Source organism: Drosophila sulfurigaster, chromosome 2L (assembly GCF_023558435.1).
Source record: "Drosophila sulfurigaster albostrigata strain 15112-1811.04 chromosome 2L, ASM2355843v2, whole genome shotgun sequence".
In the NCBI taxonomy this organism is placed as follows: domain Eukaryota; kingdom Metazoa; phylum Arthropoda; class Insecta; order Diptera; family Drosophilidae; genus Drosophila; species Drosophila sulfurigaster.
The window spans coordinates 23892029-23913711 of NC_084881.1; the positions used below are offsets into that span (position 1 = coordinate 23892029).

Below are 21683 nucleotides of genomic sequence, written 5' to 3' on the forward strand. Positions count from 1 at the left end.
CTCGTACCTTAATAATCGCAATCGTTGTTTAAAATAACAGTCAAAATAACTTTCTGCGCTTTGTGCATATTTCTAGTTCACGATAATTTACTGATTTGATATGAAACGGTAAAAAGCTCTTAAGATTCCTTCGTAACCTGCTATCGAAAGCTCTCAGCGCTCGCTCAAAAGCTTTGTGGCGAGCTTTCTTCCTTGCTCACGCGAGTGCAAAGAATGGAATTTTAGTTTCTGTTCATGACACAAATTTACAACAACTGACGGTGGTGCTTGTCGAAAATATAAAATTAAAGTATTGCTGCATTTCTCCTACAGGCTGATTTGCTCTCCCAGTGTAAATAATGAAATTAAAAATCTTAAATTTAATTGCAACAATGTCGTATAAATACCGCAATGTGTTCCAACAATAAAATGTCCGCTTTTACGTTAATGTAAATCTCTCTTTATGATTTTACAATATTTTGCTCGGCTTTAAACGGAGAATGCAAAATTTGTTTGTGCAAATAAAAAAGAAAAACCCCAAATAAATGAAAATGCTGTAAAAGCAAAAAGAAAGGAATATTTATAAAAATCGATACTGAATCATATTTATAATGCGACCATTGTCAAAGCAAATTAAATAAGTTAATTATCCTGCATATGCTGATGTATGCACGTATGTACACATGTATAAGTGTACATCGTATATATATTTGCGTATGCGTGTGTTTGTGTGCATATTAATGCCGATTACTAACGACGTTCTTTAATTACAACAGCGGCGTAACTTCATTAATTATTAGTGAACGCAATATCCTGTAAATATGCAAAATTAAACCGCTACTTAGTACGCCATAAAAGGTGAGTAGCAACGAAAGTATTATTGTACATTCTTGTACATACGCTCTCATATGTATGTGTGTGCAATTTGCATTTGTTTGTTGTACATCAAAGCAGCAGCATTTGCAGGTCAGCCAGTGTGTACATAAGATTTGGGGGTTGCTGAAGTCATCCACTTCATCAAAAAGTCATTGCTTTGCACACACATGTGTAGCATACTTATAGAGGCAATACAGGTCTGCTTAAAAAGGTATCATACCTTTACTTACATACTTATTCACGTACACACACACTTGTGCATATATGCAGTTAAGGTATGTAAACATGTGCTCGTGCATATGCATAGCGTAGTACGTAAGTAACTCATTTAGTTACTCACAAACACACGCAAATAAAAGCTAAAGTATGGCCATAACACGATTCTGTTGATTCAAATTTAGTTACCTGTTGAAATATTGGCATGATGAGCATACGGCAAATGAGTATACATACACACAAACTCGCATGCAAGTGTACATGTGTATGTAGAGGTGTTGCCCGAAAAATGCAATTTTCTTCATTAGGCGGCGACTCCCCATCTCTCGGCATTCGTATTCTTGTTAGTATGTATATATGTTGTGTGCGTACGCTCGTCTGTATGCGTGCGTGTGCGTTTGTGTACAGTGGCCAACAACTAAAATGGAACAAAGCATATGTGAGATGGGTTAACGCAGCAATAAAACTGTTTGTGCCAAGTGACTGATTGGCAATTAACTCACAATACTCTAAAAGTGAATCATTTGCCCATGGGTTGCATGCTTATGACGTAAGGCGGCATTTTTAAATGGCTACCCCCTCTCCACATAACAGTACCCACAATTGTTGGCCATTTTGTAACTGACTGATCGTTGTGAAAGCGATTTGGAATTCTGAAAATGAGTAACGAGAATTGCTAAGTGGAGAGTGAAACAGATGGTGGGATGGGGCTATTTTGGAGAATAAAATAGAAACAGGCATGACAAATAGGAGTTGTTTATCACGTAAAGGAAACATATTAAAAAAACATATTTCTTCGTATTTATCAAATTGATATACATACATATATATTTTTTCATTTTATACCTAGTAACATATACTTTGGTATTCATAAATATTCTATGTCAATTGATGCAATTTTGGAATGACAATTAAATTAATTAATTAAAGCAAAAATACAATCCCTTGATGTATGATAATATATGATAATAATATATATTTATATATTTAAGATATAAAAAATGCATTCGGTTGGCATACACTCCGCTATGGCGATTAAGCGCCAGCGAAAGCGTCGTGATGAACAGAAAAGAGCTAGAGAGAGACGCTACAGCACTCAGAGCAGCGAGAGCGGTGAAACTTTTCATTCGCCCAGCGGATCGGTGAGACGTAAATATCACCACCCACACCATGCCGTCAAGCCGGGACCAGGCATAGATAGTCAGGTTTGTATCGAAAATCCCTGCATGGAGTAACATGTAATATTTAATCCAATTCCAGGTGGTGACAAGCATTGGTATGTTGCATATTGGTATCGTGTTCATTGTGTTTGGCGTTTTCCTCTGTGGCGCTGGCATTATACCGGATGAGACCATGTCCTGGAACGTGTTCAGTAAGCCAATGATCCTATTAAAGGATTGAATTTTCATAGTAATGCACATTTTAATTAGGTTCCAGCTCGGCTTGGTGGAATGAAGTCACTTGTACTGGACTCTTTTCATTCGGCTTGGGTCTATTTCTACTAGTTCTTAACTGCTTAATTAGCCGCAAGGAGGAAGAAGATCTTGAGGATTATGTGCAACGTCAGCTGACCAGATCACGATCAGGTTCATATATTTCTTTAGATTATCAGTAAAATGCTTATTGTTTTGGTTTCTTGCAGGTCATCGCTTGGAGCGGGATGTGGAAACTGGTGTGTTGACCACTCGACATGCCCGCAAAGCGGTTGCATTGCAAAAAAACGGCAGAAATGGTCCGCCATCGCCCACGGATGTGGCTGTCGTGCATTGTGGTTCGACGGAAAATAATATATCGAATGGACAGATAGTAGGTCGTAATGGTAAGCGCGAGTTGCAGAACGCTGAAAAAGAATAATATTTTTTTGTATCTCCTCATTTTGATTTGACAGGCATAAACAATTCCGGTGATATATTGTTGGAGAAGATTGTGGAGGAGGACGCACCATATTTGAATGAGCATAGTGCGGGAATATCGCCAATTGAAATTGAGAATGATACAAAACAACTTCTAAGAAGGGAATCAATAACAGATGCAATCAACATAACACGCATATAATACTTATTTTAGGTAATTTACTCTTAAACACTTAAAGATGCTATTTTAAACAACATTTAGATACTTAAAGATGCTATTTTTTCAAAATCATTAATAGATGTTACAGTTTAAACAATCGATACCAAATTTCCAATAGTTGTAAGATATATACATACATAAACACAACGTATGTAATCTACATAAGAACATAAAAATTTTTTTAAATATCTTTTTAACTCTTTTTTACATAATATGAGAATTACTTATAACTATTATTATATATTACAAAAATATGAATAATACTTGCAATGTATTTACTAAAAAAAAAAATCAAATGACAACTGACATTTATTCAAAATACATATGAACATATAATAATATATTTACTATATTATCCAAGCAAGCAAAAAATATATATGAGAATGATTATAGAGAAATTTACACTTAACTAATGTACATAAACATGTGTATACATTTGTCTTACTGCTTTTATACCCATATTATATAAAAGAACAGTTACAACATCTAGTCTAAGAACCTTATCTATAGAGGCTACCTAAGAACTTTCTTAACTGCAACTAAATTTAAAAATAATAATAAAAGCATATTGCATATGTAAGTGATTATAAACTGAATTCAGACTTACCCACAATTAATGCTTAAATTATACATAAACATAATTAATGCCTATTCAAAATAATCAAACAAACAAACCAATCATAATTCTTTCTATTCTGTTTCTCTGCTCAGCTGACAGAAAGGAATTTGCGACAAAATTCAAAATGTAAATAGCTAAGCAGAATTTACACTAAATACTATAAATATATAAAAATAACCAAAGAAAATTTATGAAATTTTGTCCATCTTTTGGCATTTATATTTCGATTAATTTTATACCCAAACTTTATGTTGTGAACCTTACATCTTAGGTATAAATATAAATATTTTCGACAGATTAAATTAATTAAGTACTTAAATTAATGCTTCTACCCACACATATTTTTAAGTAATTAATTATTTCAACTAGGGCTGTTCCAAAAACCATTGTAACTTACATTTATGTATTACTTATACCTATAAATAATATGATAATTTCCAAAAACGAAAAAACAAAAACAAAATATATATATTCAGATATTTTGTTTTTAAAATTCTGAACCAACAAAGTGCACAAGAAATGAATGAAGACTATTTAAAGTAAACACTCTTATTATCTGTATATACATATGTATTTATTTAGGTTTAGATATACCAACAAATCTACACGTAACTCTAATTTTTTATTACTTCGAAAGCGAACAATTGAAATAAATAATTTAATACAAATAAAATGTTCACATTTTTCAATCAATATAATCAGAAGATCAGTTGATGATTTTCTTATTTACTATAATTTGCATAAATAAGTATTTTGTTCAAAACATTTACTCACCTGATCAACAAGCAAGTCCTTACAAAAATATTCAATGCTAGAACGTCCAATGTGTACACATCCACAGACTCTTTTAATTGGCAGTTCTGGCAGTTCTAATTGGACTCCGTCTACCATTGCCTTAACAGATGCATTCCCATACACACTCCGACATACTAACTCAATTACAAGTCCATTGGGTGCATTAATAGCTGAGCCGTAATATTTTAACAATTAATAAAATACATACAATTTATAATTGTATCTTTCACCTAAAATGAGGACCCAATTGAAAGAGGGCTCACCAAGATTTGCGTGAAAAATATACAACCATTGATTAGAACTGAAGTAGTAGGCCGGCTATTCACTGCCTTAGTATGAAAACTATTGCACGAATACAAAAAAAAAAAAATTAATACTTTTATTATACATACATTAAATTAATTTTTTTTCAAATTCTTTAACGCGGTCCAACCAAAAAGCAAGCGCGAAATCAATGCAAAACTCAATCGAAAAGACTATCGAGTAATCGATTTCAATTAACTTTTTGGTGTAACAATACCGCAAATTACAAAAATTCCTTTTTCAGGTTCTTTGTTTTAGCATCATTCAAATGCAAATAAAATTCATTGTGATTTCACCCTTCCTAAATAAAAAAAAGGTATTTTTAATAATCAGAAAGGACAACATAAATGCAAAAACCAGACTGTTGATTTTTGAATATACCAAATTTAACAGCTGTATGAAATCATCGTTAGAAATATCGATACCTTATCGATATTTCTAGATCTCTAACAAATAAACCATAATTTGTGAAGTGATAAAAAATAAACAAAGAAAAATGTCTCAGCCCAATGGAGGTAAAGAATAAGATTATTTCCAACTACAACTAATTCAAAACGACTTCTTTCCATAGAAAAAACGTCTCAGCCAAGTGCGCCGCATTATGATTTTCAGTATGACACAAACTCTATGGTTGGTATGATGAAATTAAAGTCAACTAACATTACTACAACTTGTTTCTTACGCAGAGAGCACCACCACCAACATATGAACAAAGTCAACAGCAACCAATGAATTACGCACAGCCGCCGGCTCAAGCACCCCAATTTTACCACCATCCACCACAAATGCACAGCAATCAATATTATGGAATGATGCATCATCAACAATTGCCACAAATGATGCATCATCCTGGTCTCGGTTATGGTTATGGACCCAGCACATCAACAGGTGCACCACGAGTGTTGCAAGTGGATTCACGTGCAGAGCTGCGCACTACAGCAGCAGGAGCTGTTGTTGTCCCGCCGCCGCCTCCTGGTTGCTTGCCAACTCCAGCTCAGTTGGCTGCAATGCAGGGACAACAGGTTGTGGTGCAGCAGAAGAAGCGTTCTTTCTTCTAGATAATCGAATATATACCTCATTAAGCTTTATGTATATGTTAATCTCTTAAATTAATAAACGATAATTCGTCTTGTTCTCGCGTATATTTGAAAGAACATGTTGTTGCTAGACGCTAAAAAACTACTTGGAACACTCAGGAACTTAGACTACTACTCGAAAATGTTCTCAAAGTATGTACTATCAAATGTCTGGACACGCACAAAACCGTCTTCACCGCCTGATGCATAGCTCTTGCCATCCGGATGGAAAGCCAAACTGTTGATGGGACCAAAGTGACCCTTAAGACGGGCGAATTCCTCTTCGTAGATCAAATGGAAGAATCGTGAATCGAATTTCCCTGCCTTTGTGGACGTTGTGGTCACCTCCATAGCATCTTGACCACCACCCAACACCACATGATCCAAGATGGGACTAATGGCAGCCGAATTAACAGGTCGCTCAGTTTTGTACGTCTTCAGACACATCAACGATTCGGAATCGAAGAGTTTGGCTGTGGTGTCCTTGCAAGCGGTGACAAACATGGTGCCATCCTTGCTCAGCTGCATATCATTGATGCCAGCGGTATGATCGGTGCCCGAATCCACGACCTTCTGTCCCTTGCGTATGTCCCAGATGGCAATGTTGCCATTGTCATGACCTGTAGTTAATAAGATTAAGATTAATATTGATATGTTAAATGATATTAACTCTTGTCTAGCCTGTTATGATGGTCTCATCTAAAGGTCCCCACAACATCGATGTGATCTTGGACTCCACCATAGGAATGCGCAGTGTAGGCGCCTGTTCCGACAATGTTGAATCGGCATTGCGCACATCAATTATGAACAGCTCACAGTTCTGTCCCATTGCCTTGTCAGTGGAATAAGCCGCCTGATTTCCCGAGAAACTAAAGTTGCTTGTGCGCACCGAAGATTTGGCCGCAATCGAAGCAATCACTGAGCCATACTCCACATCCCAGATCTTGGTGGTCATATCACCGGCACCAGTGATAAGCTTGCGACTCTCCCAATCCACATCCAGGCACCAGACAGCGCCCTGATGTCCATCATAGGTCCCCAGACGTTCGCCGTTAAGGGAGTACCAAACATTTGGTTTCTGATCCTTGGAGCTGGAGAATAGCAGATCACCCTCGCGATTGTATTTAATTTGCGTTATGGAACGCTCGTGGCCTTGCAGCATCAACGGACGCTACAAAAATAAAAACGTATGTTAACACAATATTTATTTGCAAATAAAATTTCAGCACGAAGCACCGCCTTTTTTAAGGTTATGTTTGCCGACTGAAGCACAAAAATTTCGCACTATTGTTGCATTCATGTCAGCATATGTTAAAATGTCAAACGCAACGTGTTTATAAATTATGCACACACCATTTTGTAATTTATTTAAGATTTATTGCAAGAAAACAAAACAATTTCTGCAATATCCACGCAGCACAAACGTCAAAAAGAGCGAGCGAATTACAAGCTAAATACAGGGTTGTTATATTGTGTGTTTGTGTGCTGCGCTGCTAACTCGATACAAAATAGAATATTTTAACAAAAAACAGTCTGGCAACGCCAGCGCTTAACTAAACCAGCCCTTCTTGTTTAAAGAATTCCACTTGGCGATGTTCACCAAAATCGAAGCCACACACTGATCCTTGTCCCGATTTTGTCCATAATAGTCTACAAATTCGCCATCTGGATTTACCAGGTACATGATGATCGTGTGGTCTACAATATAATCATTGTCCTCATCGCGGGGTCCGGCGCTAAAGTAAACTCTAAAAGCTTTGCAGACATTGCGAATTTGATCCACGGTGCCTGTTAACCCAAGCAGTTTAGGCGAAAATTCCTTAACGTACTTGCCCACCACCTCTTTAGAGTCGCGCTCCGGATCAACGGTTATGAATATAGGCTGAACTTGTGGTGTTTGTGGTGATTGCTCTGTAATCAAATAATAGTCATTCAATAGTAATTACATTGGGAATTTATTGTTTGCCATACGTACCAATTTCATTGACAACCAATGCCATCTTTTCCAGTTCGTCGGGACAGATGTCAGGGCAGTGAGTAAACCCAAAATAGATTAAAAGCCACTTGCCTAGAAAATCTTCCGATTTGCGCTTCTGACCATCGGCATCAATTAATTCCCAACGTCCGCCAATTGCTGCTTTGCCCAATTGCCGCTTACGTTCTTTGAGCAGTGCCTCATCCTTTTCGCTCTTAACATACAGCATAAAGCCCAATCCTCCAGCGCCTATCGCACCAATCACAGCCAAACTTTTCCATGATATGGGACCTTTACCTTTCGTGGGATCTTTTGCTCCGGCTGATAAGTACCGTTGTTGTTGTAGCGTTTGGAGTTGGGTGCGACAGCTCAATTGCGTCCAGCGTTTACAGCCGCCCACCAAACGTTGTAGAGCGCGCGACATGTTTTTGTTTTTAATAAAACTTTTACGTAAACGCTGCGCAGCTGGAGAACAAATTTCGCCGGTCTAATAGAGGTGGAGATATGTCGATGTCACTATCAGCTGTAAACGTTGGCAGCCCTGCCTTATCGATATATAGTGCAATAGTGCTAAAAACATAATTTCGCTATTTTTTTAGTAGCTAGAGGTGTCAAAGTAATATGTAATATGTAATAATAATAATAATAATAATTTATTATGAATAGCAATCAGCGCTGTCATCGCCCAAATAAATAGCTCATGATAAATATAAATACTATAAATACAGTATATTTGATAATTCTATTGGCGATATATCACTCGATACTGCTATCGATGTTTGTCCACATCTAATTGGCGGCGAGCATCTCGAATTGTTTTGACACCACCACGTGCCGAGCGAGTCGTTATTTATATTTAATTAGTTTATATTATTGCTGGATTGTAAGTGTATAACAATGCCAGGTAACACAAAACAGCCACTGCTCTATTTGGAAGAGTACAGACTAAAGCAAGATCCACAAGATTATGGTCTGGCCGATGAAGTCTTTAACATGAGCGCTTTCAAGAGCAAACTGCAAGTGGTGATTGTCAGGTGAGTTTCTGGTGCATTTTGTCAATTACAAATTAATTAATATATGTATTTCTTGTAGGAATGATGAGGAGCAAGGCTTGGAATTTGATTTAATTGGTGTTTATCCAGCCATTGCCAATGCTTTTCGGCGCTTGATGCTAAGTGAGGTGCCCAGCATGGCGATTGAAAAGGTCTATATCTATAACAACACCTCGATTATACAAGACGAAGTGCTGGCACATCGTATGGGATTGTTGCCGCTCAAGGCGGATCCACGACTCTTTGCCTATCGCACCGAAGAAAGCACTGAACAGGGCACAGAACAAGATACGTTGGAATACGAACTGAAAGTAAAGTGCACGCGTCGTAAGGACGCCACCAAAGATCAGTCGAACTTTGATGATATCTACAAGAATCACAAGGTGTATTCGGGTCATCTGAAGTGGCTGCCTAAAGGCAAGCAGGGTCAAATCTACAGCGAGAGCAGTGTGAGCTGTATACACGATGACATTTTAATTGCACAATTGCGACCTGGACATGAACTGGATTTGCGTTTAATTGCTGTGAAGGGCATCGGTAAGGATCATGCCAAGTTTTCGCCTGTGGCCACCGCTTACTATCGACTATTGCCGCAAATCACGCTTAACCGCGAGGTCTCTGGCAAGGACGCCTATTTGTTGCAAAACTGTTTCTCGCCCGGAGTGATTGGCATAGATGAAAACGATTGTGCATATGTGAAAGATGCGCGCTACGACAGCTGCAGTCGGAATGTCTTTCGCTATCCGCATTTGTCTGATGCTGTCACTATGGCGCGTGTGCGGGATCACTACATCTTTAATGTAGAATCTGTAGGTGCTCTGAAGCCTGAGGTGATATTCCTGGAAGCTGTTAAGGTGTTGAAAAAGAAATGTCGTGCATTTATTGATGAAATTGAGGCAGAATGAGCCGCAAAAGTTAGTTATATTTGTGAACATTATTAGTAATAAGAGAAATAACCGATTAGCATTCTAATTAAAAACTGAGTTTTGCTTTACGCTTCAGAATCTTGAGACGAAATTCTGTTAATACCACTTGTAAACGTTCCTGGCAGAGCAGCGCATCTTCCAACTACAAAAAGAGTAATGTTAACTTGCTGGATTGATTTTAAAGTGAAAACATGTAACTTACATCCATGTGATTGAGTTGCAATGAAACACTGTTGCCAAATAGATCAAATTCGCTGATGATGTTGTCATCCATTATAATTTCATCATTCGTCTCGTCCATTTTATATTCCGGCATCAACATCTCTTGTTTTATGTTTTGTTCGTGTTCGTGATCGTGCTCAATCACCTCTTCGGTTATCTCGTACTCCTGCTCGAAGCCCTCCTCGTTCCCCAACAAATCTTCTAGTATGGAATCGTTGGAGCACGCATCTTGCTCGATTGGCGGCTCCGGGGGCTCAATCTTTTCTACCTTGATCCGCTTCACCTTTGGTTTCTGCTTTGCTGCAAAAAATTTTGGAGGAATTGGTTTGGCCTCGACTCTGGCCATAATTTGCTGTCTCATGGTGGGAACCTAATTAAGAGTTTCGAAATTTAGTTTTTGGGACATTTGTAGTTTCATTGAATTTTACCCCTGGTATGTAGGATTTCATTGCCTTCTGATGCTTAACGGCATTGTTGTGTTGTTTAATGGATGCAAGACGCGCTAAAACATTCGCATCGCATATTTTACAGTGGGCCGAATAACCGTCGTCGCCCCGACAAAGCCAAGGTGCGAACGATGGAAATCGTTCCCAATCTTCACGATATTTCTGATGGTACAGTCTGCGCACTTTGTTGGGAGCCATCGTTTGCTTGGGTGCTATGTCTTGTGAACCGACTGACAACATTATTGTTTTTTTTTTAAGTTGAACTTTTAATTATTTATTTGGTGTTTTCTTTGAATTATTTTGAGCGCCAAATTTACTGTGTTTCGCGTATTTTATTTGGTAATTATTTTTAGTATTTACATACACATATGTTTGAGAAAAAATAGACCACGAAAATTGCAGTGCGACCCTGCTCGACAGCCAACGCGTCAATAATAACATGAAAGTGAACAGATATAAAATTTCCTAAAATATACCAGAAAATCAAGCTGTAAAAGCGAAGGTCACTGACTTTACAGCTGCTTTCACAGCAACAATAGTTACATTGAAATGCATAAGGTAAAGCGTCATACCAAAAAAGATAAAGTATATTTCCTAATCAGGTTATATTATTGTTGCTAGTGTATGGCAAAATTGTAGAATAAAACAATAATATGTATGTTATGTTAACGGCAGACTGTAACGTACATACTGTAATTGGATTGGTCACACTAGGTCCACAAAAGCCAATAGATAACAGAAAGCTAAGGAAATGCAATAAATTCTTATAAAGATCACTAATAATTTGTACTTTTGTTTTCTTAATTTGTATTTCAATTATTGCACATCTGACAAAATTATTGAATAAATACCATGTTATAAAATACATATATAGCTGTTGTGATAACAGCTGTTAACTTCATATGGAAATATTTCCCCTATTTGGTCACACTTGAAGAACATAAGCAAATGAGACATAAATACATACATATGTGAATTTAATTATATACAAAAAGTTCGCAAACAACTTTAATTAATTTCAAACAAAAGTTCTAATATATTTTATTACTGATTTCATATAATTAGCGTTTTAACAAAATACATACATTAATGTATGTACAATATATGCTGGACTTAAATACAAATTAAAAACTGCGTTTTGCTTTACGCTTTAAAATCTTGAGTCGAAATTCTGTCAACACAACTTGAAGTCGCTCCTGACAAAGTAATGCATCCTCAAGCTGCAATTCAAAGGTAGTTTTTAAATAAATATCAAAATTGGGAAAAACACACAACTTCAACTTACCTCCATGTGATTGAGTTGTAGAGAAAGACTCTTCCCAAACAAATCAAATTCGCTGATGATGTTGTCGTCCTCGAAACTTTCTTCGTTAGTTTCGTCCATTTTAAACTCATGAATTGTCTCAGGTTTTATATTGATCACCTGCTCGCCCACCGAATGCAAATACTCTGGCTCGATGTCATCCTCGTTGCCCAATAAATCCTCCAGTATTGAATCATTAGAACAATTGTCTAGCTCCACATCCATTTCTGGAGGAGGAACAGGTGAAGTAGGATCAATCTTTTCCATTTTGATGCGTTTAATTTTTGGTTTCGGCTTGACAACAACAGCCTTCTGCGGCACAGGTTTCGAGGACTCGTTCTTCAAATTCTCTGTCTTCATGTTTACAATCTACATTTGAAAACCGTACGATTGTCAGTTTAGACTTTGCAGGTGGCAGCTTTGCTTACCTTTAGGCCCGGATTATAAGATTGCATTGCCTTCTGATGCTTCACGGCATTGTTGTGTTGCTTAATGGATGCGAGACGCGCTAGAACATTCGCACCGCATATTTTACAGTGGGCCGAATAGCCGTCGTCGCCTCGACAAAGCCAAGGTGCGAAAGATGGAAATCGTTCCCATTCTTCACGATATTTCTGATGGTACAGTCTGCGCACTTTGACAGTAGTCACAGCTTGTGTTGGGGACAGATGGCTGTTCATTTTGTTTATGGTGATGGCGTTAATTATTTATTTTTGATTTGAACTAGCGCCAAGATTACGGCTTAATGTGTATTTTATTTGGTAATTCTTCTAGTATTTACTTATAAAATAGACCAGATGTTGAAGTGCGTCACCTAATGGCAACACGGCAATAATCACAAATGAGAAGCAAAGATTTCTTAAAATACCAGATATACCTTAGGCTTGACGTAAAGTCGAAGGTCGCTGACACTGCTGATTAACAGCTGAATATAACAGCAAACTAAAATGTTAATTACAGTACAAGTTAAAAAATGTTTTGGACATGTTTGACCACGTTTAAAGTAAATTTAATATAGCTTACAAATATCAAATGGTAAGTTGGTGTATGTGTTAAATATACATTGTTAATGTGTTAACAGGCTATTACATTAAATATATATAAAAATATAATAGCAAATGAGAATATTAAGCTGTTACGTGAAGCTTGGTCACACTCAGCGCACAGGGTGTTTCCACTGACTATACTAAAATGCCGGGTGAGCGGTAAGTTTGCAATATATTTGGGTTCTATATGTTTTTGTAAATAATTAATCCAATGTAGTGCTTGGCGAAAGTTGTTAAAGAAAGAGCAAAGAAAGCGCCGTCGACAGAAATATGCACGTGAGAATGAAAAACAACAAGAAGGAGATCCCGAGTATCAGCAATGGCTAAAGCAGCAAATGGAACTGGAAGAATTCCAACGACTAGCAGACGAACGCTTACAGCAGGATGAGGAAATAGCGTGGTTGCGTCGCGAGGCACTCGCACAACGTCAGTTCCACTTAGACTCGGCTCAGCTGCGCCAGCAAGAGATGGAAGCCGAACGCTTGCGAGCCCGTCAATCCGAAGAGTTGGCTGCATTGCAGCATGAGCAGCATCGGCGGCGAGAAGAGCGAGAAAGACTGGCCACTGAGGCAGCTGCGGAGTTCGAAGCAATGATGCAACGCATGCAGGAATATATGGATAACGCAGAGCAGCACACTCCTCCCTCTGAATTACGACGTGTGGTTGAAACGCATCCCGAGGAGCGTTTATGCGAATTCTTTACGCGTACTAATTGCTGTCGCTTTGGTCAGGCGTGCACCTTTAATCACCGTCGTCCGATGCTATCAAAAATCATTTTGATTCGCCACTTCTTTATACATCCATTGCTGCAAGTTGCAGACACAAAAACTGAGTATGCCAAGTCTGATGAGCACTTGGAGTTAACAGATCATGACTTGCGTGTCGACTACGATGAGTTTTTCAAGGACGTTGTTGGGGAACTGGAAAAGTTTGGCAAAATTGTCAATTTTCGTGCTGTGCGCAATACACTACCCCATCTTCGGGGCAATGTTTTTGTCGAGTACGCTCAGGAGCGGTAAGAAAACCAATCTACATATTATTTATGATGAATAAGGCCTATGAGTCTGTAAATTGAATCAGCACAGCTTAAGACATTTGTTGCCCTAGGCGAAGATGCAATTCAACCTAATTAAATATTTCATGTACCTTTTTTTTAGCTTTGCATTGCGCGCATTTGTCAATCTGCAGAGTCGTTACTATGCCTCCAGGCGGCTTAATGTTGAATTCTCCAATTTGAACGCTTGGCGTGGCGCTATTTGCGGTACGTGAACCGCTTTTAAAGAGCTGTATCCAGTATCCTTTGCCAAACACAAAAATTAGACTTTATATTTAATGCTATATATCATAGTTCTTTAGATTATGCTCTATCAAACTTGTTGCTTCTTTAAGGTTTGTCCTTAACACGCAAATGTCCTAAGGGTTACAGCTGTGGGTATCTCCACTTATTTCGCAATCCCAACAATGTCTTCAATGTCAACTTGGAGACACATATCACTCCAAGCAGTGTGCGATCCCATAGTAATACGCCCAGATCCAGAGCACCTAGGTAAGCAGTTTTATTTGCATAAGTGTATCTACATTTATTTAAAGTTCTTATTACAGCTGGAATGATGATGAGAAGGAATCTCGTAACTGGCGTTGGTCAGAGAGTCCCGAGTTGGAGCTAACAAATTCTAAATCAAAAATGAATAGATCACATCGGAGTAGCGAACGTCGCTCTAGATCCAGAGAAGATGACAAGAATAATGGTCAAAAATCATATTCCAGTCGAGATTATCAAGCGCGAAGTAATAATCGAAGTAGCTCCCATAAATCAAAAAGCCATAAACTTGATAGAAGTCCCTCCCGTTCACCAGGTCGACATCGTCATGCTTCACGCCGTCATAAATATAATCGTAAAATAAATCAAGGTACGGTTTAAATATTTTTGTTTTTTTTCATTTTGATGGATTTTTACAACATTTTTATTGAATCTCTTTGTTTTGGGCGGCAATAGAAATTGGTGCTGAAGAGATTTCCGTGTAAAGAGTTAGAGAGTAAAGTGAGAATTCCAGTGAATACTAAATACTTAACAATTTTAAGATTTGTTTTTATATTATTTACATAAATATAAATACAATTCGACGTGTAAAATTGGCAGTTTCGAAAGGATAGTTTTGTGTGAATTTTGAAATTTTGCAAGTGAGGACATTCCTCTCCCAAGTGGAGAGTGTGTGCCTGATGTGCATGGAAAGATGTGTATATAGGTGGTAAGATCGGTGTGTGAAATTATATAAATTCTAAAGTCTATTTGTCTTGCATTCGTCGTACACACACAATTTAAACAAAAAATTATACAAAAAACTCATTCAGGGAGTATTATAATAAGTAGTTTTTTTTTTTTTGATTTAAAATTACACAAACAATACGAAGCTTTCAGCTTGATTAGCTGCCGGAAACAACTTATAGACGAATGCCGGGATTTGTGGCAGCCACATAGCGGAGCAGCTCCTCGTTATCCTCACAGATGACAGGCTTCTCGTGGTAGCAGGCAACGTCGTGCCATGCGATGCCATCGTTGTACACGTTGTTCAACACCGACAGACACTGTTCCTTGGTCTGGTTGATGTCGTACTCGGCATTGTCGGGCTGTGGACGCTTCTTGTGACCGGTTTGCGACCATGGGTTGTAGCCCCATCCCTGTGGAATGCGGTTGGTGGCCTGGATCTTCTCGCGAGTTGCGGACCAGAACCAACCGTAAACGTTCTTGGGCTCCAAATCGGGACGGTTCTCGCAGCCAGCGAAATCGCAAATGCGACCAGCGGTCCAGATGTAGGGCACATCGTTCTGTTGGATCACACGGAAGATAAGGTTGTTCTTCTCTTGGGTCTCCAGGGCGACCAGATCCATGCAGTATTCGCGGCACAGATTACGGCCATCCAACCAATCGACTTTCCTGTTGGCCAGAGCGGGCACATGGGTGCTTAGGAACATGTTTTTGCCGCGGTAGGAGAACTCCTTGGGGCCTGTAAGAGTCGAAAGAGATTGATGGGTCAGTCAACGTTGTTGTAGGTGTGCTAACATTGAGTTCAATGCGATGGCTGATGTTTTGCTTGCCTCATGATTGGCAAAACATGCCACGGATGCTTACACAACTTCCCCCACAGTTTTGCGTTGCGCAATCTCTGCAGCAATTTATGCAGCTTTATTTTTTAATTTTTTTTTTTGACTGCCGTGCTAAGCTGAGCTGAGCTCTCTTCACTTCGTCAGCAGCAGTCTTTATCGTTGCCCTACCGTCTTCTGCTTTCCTTTGTCTGTGTGTCAAAAGGTTTTCCGTTTGCCAAACAACAAAAAATGTCAAGTCGGTAAAGCCAACAATGGAATATTCCCCCAGCCTCTCTTTGTAGTGCACTGCAACAGCTTTGCAGCTCCTAACACCCCAGCAGCAGCATCACCTCCTCCTTCTCCGCCTCCCCCTACTACGTAACTAGTTTCACATCGTTGCCTCGCTGCAACAGCAACAGCAGCAGCAGCTCCAGCTGCCGTGCAGCGTCCATTTGATTAGCTACTTTGGACTATGAAGCATTATGTTTATTCGTTTCTGTTTTCGTTTCCACATTACTGTGCGCTGCTGTTTCGCCAGTGATTTTTGTATTTTGTATTTTTTGTCTTAACACGCCCGCCTGTGCCACGCCTCTTTGGCGGCGGCACGCGTCATTAGGCGCGCTTTAAGCCGCTTTAAAGCTGCCATGTCAGTTTCGATGTTGCTGCTTGTTGGCTGCTGTATTTTTGCCGCCGTCACTTTTGCAATTGCCTTTGCCTGTTCATTCGTTCATCACTCCCCACCCTCCTCTGGCTCACTGTTGCCGCCTTCATGTCTCACTTCACGTCAAATCAGCTTAAGTCTAACATAATGACCTTATTTGCCATTGTTTGCACATTATTATTATTTTTTGCCGATGCTGTCTGTTGTCGTCTGCTGCGGCAATTTCCTCACTTTGCGGGTCAAGGCAATAAAAAAATCTCTGGGCGTCACATTAGCGCGCGCATTAACCTCACTTTCTTTCGTCAAGTTTTCCTGGCTGCAAATTGCGAAAACTACAAATATCTATAGATTGCCTTGCAATTGCATCATTTCCAAACTAGCCGGCAGATAAATATCGTTTAATAAGCTGCTTAGGCAGCAAGAATCTCAGGCTTGGGCTTTAGAAAATCGTTTTTTTTTTGTGTTGTTTAAATGGAAATTAATAAGCAGGCGAATAGCAGTTTGCATGCCTGAAAGTTGTTATTAACAACAAGACGACGAGTCGCGTCTATAGAGAGCCGGTAATTAAGTTTGAATAGATAATTAGTTTATTTAACTAAAAGTTGTGCTTGTTGTATAACTGGAAATTTCTAAAAGATGAAAGATCTAAGCCACAGCAAATAGCAACAGTAAAATAGCGACTTCAAACTGGCTATGCAACTTTATTATGAGCCGTCACGTTGCGACGTTGCCCAAAAAAAAATATACAGAAAAAAGTTAACTTGCATTTTCTATTCAAACGGGATGTACTCTGTATATGTGCAGCATGCATGTGTGTATGTGAATGCCTAATTAGTATTAGCTGCAATGTGTTCATTAATGTACCGGATATGCAGTGATGACGCTATTGTTTGAGTTTTTTTAAATTTCGCAATCGCGCTGCAGCAGCGATGACGTGCAGTTGCTGGCTGTTTTATAATTGGCTACTTATGAATGCAACGAGGTGGCAACGCTACCCAGTGCTACCAAAGGTAGTCCATAGGTGCGAACTAGATGAGTGGCAGCGCTGTCAAGTGCAGCAAGACAGACAAAAACTGATTGCTCTAGCAAGCGAAGAAAGTGTGTAGGTGAGAAATGCAAGTGATCACGTCACCCGACCTGCCTCTACATTCATTAAACAAAAGTACAATCATCGCAATTGAATAAATCTATTTGTATTGTGTGTGTTTGCTTTTTATTGGGGTAACACCCACACGTACCACGTAGCATTGCCAAACGATTTCAAGTGCAAACTTGGCAAATCGTTGGATGCGCACTATTTGTTATTCTCCTAACGTTTCACACTTTTACTTTTTGTCGCACACCGCGACCGGTCTCAGGCCCATTAAGGTTAAAGTATTTTATTTATAGAATAAATAAGTTTGTATACTTACGGCTGGCGCACTTGGCGGGCACGGGCAGTGAGAGGAAGCGGCCCGGCTTGGTCGCTGTGGTTGTTGTGGTTCTGCCCTTTTGGGCATCGGCACAGGCGGCCACCAGGCAGAAAGTCGCTAATGCCAAAGTGACTTTCATCTGTCAATAAAGAAAATAGGAAACAAGAGCGTTAAATTAGAAAATGTAATTATAATATACGCGACAACACAGTGCGTATGCGTAATGCGTGTCAGGTTGATAATGTGTGTGTGTGTGTGTATTTGTGTGTATTTATCGAAGATGTAACTTGGCGCGCGTGGTTTTTATGTCAAGGATGCTTCGCTGGCAAGCCAACCGGTTGCCCGAAGCGTTTCAAGCAGCACAGCAGCGGCCACTGACACACTGCCTCACTGACGACAATAACAACGACATCGTCGACACTTGAAACTTTATTTTTATTGTAGCTTAGCGTCGGCAACGTGATCAGCATCAGCATCATCGGCTTCGGCAGCGACAGAGGCAGAGCCAGAGCCAGAGGCAGAGGCATCGCCACATTATTCATAAATAAAAATTCATTTAGCATCTGCTGCAAACATGTTGATTACACAAGAGACACGCCAACGAGTTGGCCAGCCAGCCAGCCAGCCAACCAACCAGCCAGCCTGACCTTAACTGGTTTTATTGACTTTTTCGCTTTAGTGTCTTTGCGTTTCGCCTGGCTAGAACCTTCTACGTCTTTAGCATATCGATTAATGCCCCCGCCAAACGAAAAAAAAAAACAAAGCGACGCTTCTTCCTTGTGAATATACTAGATATTAAGTCAAATTCGAATACGAATACAAATTCGAAGTCGAAGTCGATGCTAATGCAATGCCATCAATCAAAGCTCAATGTCTGATGGTGCTTGCTTCAGTTTGAATAGATTGAGAGATGGCGGAGAAGAGGGAAAAGGAGAAGCCAGAAGGAGATGGAGAGGGAACATATAAATTTGAAATTTCGCATGTTAATTTGATTTCATTGCTGCGGTTGATCTTTATCGCCAACGTATTCATGAGTTGAGTTGCCCCCACCAAACAACAACAGACAGACGCGGTGTCTTCAGCTTTTGGAATTGGATTTGGCAACATAAATCATTAATGGATCGCCTAATGGTTGCAGCGTCAATTTTGCCGCTGGGCAAATGTTTAAAGCTGAAACTGTAGCTAAAGTTAAAGCTTATCAGCAAGCTGTATTTGGAAATTGAAAACAATTTCGTGCATAATGAAAATTTGATTTGATTTGATTTCAAAAGTTGCGCTATCGATTCGATTATTAATTCGTTTTTCGACTCGACATTTTTGTCTTGTGTGTGTGTTTAAAGTGAAAAGTTCAAATCAGCTCACGCCTGTCTTAGGAAACTCGTAAGCGTGTGCGTTTTGTTGTTATTTAAAGTTGCGTTTTGTAATTTGTCCATCGGCGCTATATTTTGGTTTTTTTTTTTTTTTGTTTGCCGTTTATAGTTATTTGTTGTTTCGTCGGCTCATGAATGTTAATCAATATCAATCAGTCGACCAAACTGATGATGCATTTCATTATAACGAGTCATGTATACAATATGCATAAGTATGTACAAACATACCGTATTTGGACCTTTATTTATGCGCCCTTTTGTGACTTTGGCTGGCCAATTCATATATTTATGCATACCCAAGACGACATACATTTATGTTATGTCTTTTGTTTTCCATAGCCTGCGGCCACATTGACAAAAAGAGCATAATGGCTTTTGTGTAATTGTTAGCGATCAGCCAAAGACAGTTGTTGCCCTATAAACTAGCTGTTTTTATGGATCACCATTAACAATAGAGTTAATACCGAAAGAGAGTGAGATGTATAGATCTAGTATCGATATTACTTTTTTTCTGATATGTGGAAGTTTAAATATCTATCGGAAAGTTTTAAAATCTATTAAATAATTTTTTATATTCGACGCTTTCAATCTTTGATTTATTAATATAAAAATTGGCCTTTGTACTTTAAATTCATATTTGTAGTTTCCCAATTAATTAAGGCAACAACTTTACTAAACTCGCATTTCAAATTCTTCAATTAAACGTGGGAATTCTCCAACTAATTGAAGCAATAATTTCATTAAATTTGAATTATAATTTGTTGAATTAATTCAAGCCACAATATTATAAATTTCATAGTTAATTGAAGCAAAAATTTTATGAAATTTCAGAAAAAATGAAGTAATTTCATAAAAATTGTTTTTTACGAAGTATTTTCTAGTCGTGATTTCTTCGCTTTGTTTCCATAATTTATGTATGAACATTTTGTGTGTGGAAGTTTTATGTTGCTGTTTCAAGTTGCGCAAAGTTTTCCGTTTAACAATGTTTTGAGTTGTATTTATAGCTTCGGTTTTTAGTGGTTTACAAAAAATGCTGAAGATGAGGATTTAAAGATTAGGAAAAGCGTCTCAATAGCTTCAGTCAACGAACTTTAACTGTAAAGTCAGCATTCCGAAAAGAACTTGTCTTGATCACAAAACAATGTTTGAACAACAAAAGTTGAGTTTTGAAATCGACACACGAATTCTATTGAGGAAAATTGTAACAATAAACGAAAGACTTAGGCAACGAACTTGCACAAAGCGAGCACACTTTAACGAAACTGTAACTGTTTGACACGAAATACGTTTGAAATTGTTCTTGCTTTGGATAAATCCGCATTAAATCCAAAATTGTCAGCATATCCTTGCAGCAAGGAGCAGCACACAGAGCACTTTTTTATATATTTGATTTTGAATCACATTTAGTCACATTTTGTTCTGTTTTTGTAAGTCCTTCGATAGTTGAACAACACGAGTAAAAACACAAAAACACACACAGAGAGTGATAGAGAGAGAGAGAGAGAAAGAGGAAGAGTACGAATATCCTTGAGCGCGTCTTACCTTTGCTATATGTGTGTATATTACGATAACGATAACTTCACAAACTGTTTCGTTCCCCTGTGGTCCAACTCAGACTCCGATGTTGCGTCGGAGACAAAACCAGACGAGACGAGACCAGACGTAAATGTGAATAGCAACGAATGCTCTGCGCTGCTGTTGTGCCGGCTTTTATACGTTCCAATTGCCCAAATGGGCGGCTGCCACTCCCCAATATTAAATATAAAGAGAGACCCTCACACAGAGAGTGGGGGAGACAGAGACACACACACAGAGAGAGACAGAGAGCGCGAGTCAAATTTCCAAGTCTGAGCATTTGCACTGTGTCAAAGCTTAAGCTCTCGCGCGCTCTTTGCTCGCTTGTTAAGCTCGACTTGACTTCGACTCCCTCTCTCTCTCTGTCTCTCTCTCTGTATCTTGCTCACTGTGTTGCTCTCTCTTTCGCGCGCATTGATTCGCATCTCGCATATCATAAGTCAGTTAGTAGTTGGAAATGATGTGCAACATTATTATGACCAAAAAACTAAACATACAGTTTTCAAAATGGCGCATCCCAGTGAACAAAGAGGAAATTTTTCAATTAAAAGAGTTCTGCTTACCATAGCAATAACCATAATAATAAACACTAACAATAAACATGAAATATATATATAATAAAAATAGCAATTGCTGAAAGCCAGAACATCTTGGTTAGACAATGACAACTTTTT

At 38.7% G+C, this 21683-nt stretch overlaps 9 protein-coding genes and 1 long non-coding RNA gene across 14 annotated transcripts; 4 read left to right on the forward strand and 6 right to left on the reverse strand.

Moving 5' to 3' along the window:
• The first annotated feature begins 220 nt into the window (after positions 1–220).
• Positions 221–3252, forward strand: LOC133850391 (uncharacterized). 3 transcript variants are annotated; one of them, XM_062286475.1, is made up of 7 exons: positions 221–331; positions 756–837; positions 2064–2276; positions 2332–2443; positions 2502–2657; positions 2714–2881; positions 2960–3252. In XM_062286475.1, exons 3-7 carry the CDS (start codon positions 2073–2075, stop codon positions 3124–3126), a joined length of 807 nt encoding a protein of 268 aa, XP_062142459.1. In that variant the 5' UTR covers positions 221–331; positions 756–837; positions 2064–2072; the 3' UTR covers positions 3127–3252. The 3 variants fall into 3 exon arrangements, with proteins under 3 accessions (XP_062142459.1, XP_062142458.1, XP_062142461.1); XM_062286474.1 differs by having other exon boundaries at positions 222–331; positions 2714–2890; XM_062286477.1 differs by having other exon boundaries at positions 222–331; positions 2714–2877; positions 2960–3100.
• On the reverse strand, positions 2208–4656 carry LOC133850392 (uncharacterized). Its single transcript, XR_009895625.1, has 2 exons — positions 4538–4656; positions 2208–2911 (listed from the first exon to the last, which is right to left on the reverse strand). It is a non-coding gene; the product is annotated as an uncharacterized LOC133850392 (long non-coding RNA).
• Positions 4657–5231: 575 nt separating this feature from the next.
• LOC133836720 (DAZ-associated protein 2) lies at positions 5232–6176 on the forward strand. The gene is made up of 3 exons (XM_062267315.1): positions 5232–5376; positions 5433–5491; positions 5548–6176. The coding sequence occupies exons 1-3, from the start codon at positions 5358–5360 to the stop codon at positions 5917–5919; spliced, it is 450 nt and encodes a 149-aa protein (XP_062123299.1). The 5' UTR covers positions 5232–5357; the 3' UTR covers positions 5920–6176.
• On the reverse strand, positions 5985–7430 carry LOC133836731 (eukaryotic translation initiation factor 3 subunit I). The gene is made up of 3 exons (XM_062267325.1): positions 7291–7430; positions 6619–7108; positions 5985–6557 (listed from the first exon to the last, which is right to left on the reverse strand). Exons 1-3 carry the CDS (start codon positions 7291–7293, stop codon positions 6070–6072), a joined length of 981 nt encoding a protein of 326 aa, XP_062123309.1. The 5' UTR covers positions 7294–7430; the 3' UTR covers positions 5985–6069.
• Positions 7293–8444, reverse strand: LOC133836699 (protein SCO1 homolog, mitochondrial). Its single transcript, XM_062267291.1, has 2 exons — positions 7913–8444; positions 7293–7848 (listed from the first exon to the last, which is right to left on the reverse strand). Exons 1-2 carry the CDS (start codon positions 8334–8336, stop codon positions 7487–7489), a joined length of 786 nt encoding a protein of 261 aa, XP_062123275.1. The 5' UTR covers positions 8337–8444; the 3' UTR covers positions 7293–7486.
• Positions 8445–8686: 242 nt separating this feature from the next.
• LOC133836691 (DNA-directed RNA polymerases I and III subunit RPAC1) lies at positions 8687–9943 on the forward strand. The gene is made up of 2 exons (XM_062267283.1): positions 8687–8946; positions 9005–9943. Exons 1-2 carry the CDS (start codon positions 8810–8812, stop codon positions 9867–9869), a joined length of 1002 nt encoding a protein of 333 aa, XP_062123267.1. The 5' UTR covers positions 8687–8809; the 3' UTR covers positions 9870–9943.
• On the reverse strand, positions 9843–10997 carry LOC133836709 (uncharacterized). Its single transcript, XM_062267304.1, has 3 exons — positions 10541–10997; positions 10093–10482; positions 9843–10032 (listed from the first exon to the last, which is right to left on the reverse strand). The coding sequence occupies exons 1-3, from the start codon at positions 10796–10798 to the stop codon at positions 9937–9939; spliced, it is 744 nt and encodes a 247-aa protein (XP_062123288.1). The 5' UTR covers positions 10799–10997; the 3' UTR covers positions 9843–9936.
• A 566-nt stretch (positions 10998–11563) lies between these two features.
• LOC133850401 (uncharacterized) lies at positions 11564–12705 on the reverse strand. Its single transcript, XM_062286490.1, has 3 exons — positions 12290–12705; positions 11844–12230; positions 11564–11778 (listed from the first exon to the last, which is right to left on the reverse strand). Exons 1-3 carry the CDS (start codon positions 12539–12541, stop codon positions 11683–11685), a joined length of 735 nt encoding a protein of 244 aa, XP_062142474.1. The 5' UTR covers positions 12542–12705; the 3' UTR covers positions 11564–11682.
• A 247-nt stretch (positions 12706–12952) lies between these two features.
• LOC133841444 (U2 small nuclear ribonucleoprotein auxiliary factor 35 kDa subunit-related protein 2) lies at positions 12953–15370 on the forward strand. 3 transcript variants are annotated; one of them, XM_062273936.1, is made up of 5 exons: positions 12953–13066; positions 13125–13922; positions 14065–14168; positions 14297–14453; positions 14510–15370. In XM_062273936.1, the coding sequence occupies exons 1-5, from the start codon at positions 13053–13055 to the stop codon at positions 14826–14828; spliced, it is 1392 nt and encodes a 463-aa protein (XP_062129920.1). In that variant the 5' UTR covers positions 12953–13052; the 3' UTR covers positions 14829–15370. The 3 variants fall into 3 exon arrangements, with proteins under 3 accessions (XP_062129920.1, XP_062129930.1, XP_062129938.1); XM_062273946.1 differs by lacking the exon at positions 14510–15370 and having other exon boundaries at positions 14065–14200; positions 14326–14453; XM_062273954.1 differs by lacking the exon at positions 14510–15370 and having other exon boundaries at positions 14065–14200; positions 14334–14453.
• LOC133841457 (uncharacterized) lies at positions 14832–21130 on the reverse strand. Its single transcript, XM_062273967.1, has 3 exons — positions 20977–21130; positions 18065–18203; positions 14832–15912 (listed from the first exon to the last, which is right to left on the reverse strand). The coding sequence occupies exons 2-3, from the start codon at positions 18201–18203 to the stop codon at positions 15350–15352; spliced, it is 702 nt and encodes a 233-aa protein (XP_062129951.1). The 5' UTR covers positions 20977–21130; the 3' UTR covers positions 14832–15349.
• Between the last annotated feature and the right edge of the window lie 553 nt (positions 21131–21683).